Here is a 2,083-nt window from a genome sequence, read left to right as displayed (position 1 = left end):
TATATAACTTTATTGCCACTGCTGAGCAAACAAGTCTCTATCTTCGCTCAGAATCAAGAGAACAAAGGAATCACACAGATAGGACCTACTGGTCCACTCACTGGCCGCTAGGAATGTTGTCAATGGAGTAGAGAGAGGCTGTAATTGGGTCTTTTAATATATGGGTTTGGTTGATTGGAGCTAAGGAAGCGAGTCATGGGAGGTAAAAATGCGGCTGGGGGTGTTTACTTCTGAAGACTCTCCTGGGATCTCCTGCCACTCCCCAATTCACATCATTCATTCATTCATTCATTCATTCATTCATTCATTCATTCATTCATTCATTCATTCATTCATTTATTCTTTCATTCTTTCATTCATTCATTCATCCATTCCTTCCTTCATTTATTCTTTCATTCTTTCATTCATTCATTCATCCATTCCTTCCTTCATTTATTAATGTATTGGTAGGAAAACACGCGTAGGCCTATACACTGTCGACATGATAATACTACCGGTATCAAAAAATATACTTATTATATTATAGACATTATAATCTATTGCTTTCACACTTCTTTCACATTTCTTTCCGACTTATCAGAGCATTACGTTGTATTCCAGATACATGTATTTGGAGACTCCGTTATTTAGGTGTTCTGTTTTGTTTGTATGTATATGTAAAGTTCTTGTTGTTTCGTATTAAGCTTTGCCTAAAAAAAGATGAACCAAATTTTATCAGTAAAACCATGTCAGTTTGCATGGGACTGGCTGCGTCTGTGCTGAGTGGTGCTAAAGCCATAAAGTGTTGACTCGGAACTCCTTGTCGCTTCTACTACAGGGTCATTCCGTGATAAAAGAAATTGCTGTGACGCAATATGAAATACAGAGGACAATGACTGCTGAAAAAAGCTATAGAGCCATTCTTTATTTCTGTGTTCCCTTCTTGGTTTTAAAACATTATTTTTTATTTATTTATTAATGTTTATTTTTTAAAAAAAATTTTTTGGGGGGGTCTGCTGTCACAAAAGAATAAAGAATGGCTCTATCACTACCCAGACAATTTTTCAGCACATCATCCCTGCGTTACATGTATCACTGCCATTGTTGCGTTTTTCATGGAATAGCCTTGTTGTACAAGATTTTTACAAAAATAATGTTTGCAGAAGGCCAAAGTAGCAATCTTTGAGTCTTTGGCTATAATATACAATCATGCAAGAATTTTATAGCACTTTTTCTGTGTGTTTATATATGAATAAATGTGTGTATACATATGTGTTAATGTATGTATACGCGTGTGTATGTGCATATGTGTGTGTATATGTGTGTGTGCATCTGTGTATATTTGCTAACGCGCTCAAGCGTATCAGCGCATATTGTAAGTAAACATTGTGTGTCTAATGGAATCTATTTATATTCCCATTAATAATACCAGTAGTGAATAATGACCAAAGCCCAGGTTAACACCCTTTCCTTCATGTCTATGTGACAGGTCAAACAAAGGGTGGAAAGTCATCATGGGGCAGGCCGAATCTCTCAGTATCTCTGGAGGGGACGGACATCGGTATTGGGTAAGTAGATTGAACTGGCCTTGCCTCAAATTTGACGTACAGTCAATAAATGTCATTGTTGATATTTTACACTCTCGACGAAACAATTTATGTTATCGTGATTTGATAAGAGGCGAGCTCATGTTTCTACCCTTTCTGTCGTGGTCAGACTGGACTGAGAGTTGAGAGGCATTCTATTAATAAGAAGAAGAAAAAATTAAAAATCAGACAGAGATACTCGGTTTGAAAAAAAAAATTATGATAAAAATCGAACGTTTGTCATTTCTGTAATAGCGAAGCGCCTTGCTGGCTGGCTACGGCACCATAGATGCGTGTGTCGTGTTTGTAATAATGTAATATAAATACCTGGTGTGTACGTGGATAGCTTATGATTGATATTCGGGTCACTCCATACGCCACTCCATACGTCAACCGCCAGTAATGACGACGACGACGACGACGACCACAACGATGATGATGATGATGATGATGATGATGATGATGATGATGATGATGATGATGATGATGATGATGATGATGATGATGATGATGATGTA

General features: G+C 37.3%; 1 protein-coding gene across 1 annotated transcript in view; it reads left to right on the top strand.

Moving 5' to 3' along the window:
• Positions 1-2,083, top strand: part of LOC101847676 — a gene marked incomplete in the record, with an annotated part of 12,666 nt that overhangs the window by 3,265 nt on the left and 7,318 nt on the right. The window contains 1 exon segment of the mRNA XM_005105051.3: positions 1,469-1,547. Within this exon segment, the coding sequence (XP_005105108.2) occupies positions 1,494-1,547 (54 nt within the window).

This window comes from Aplysia californica, unplaced genomic scaffold (genome assembly GCF_000002075.1).
Source record: "Aplysia californica isolate F4 #8 unplaced genomic scaffold, AplCal3.0 scaffold00450, whole genome shotgun sequence".
NCBI classification, from domain to species: Eukaryota; Metazoa; Mollusca; class Gastropoda; order Aplysiida; family Aplysiidae; genus Aplysia; species Aplysia californica.
The sequence above is the reverse complement of the archived record's forward strand: the minus strand, read 5'-3'. Positions and strand labels throughout refer to the sequence as shown.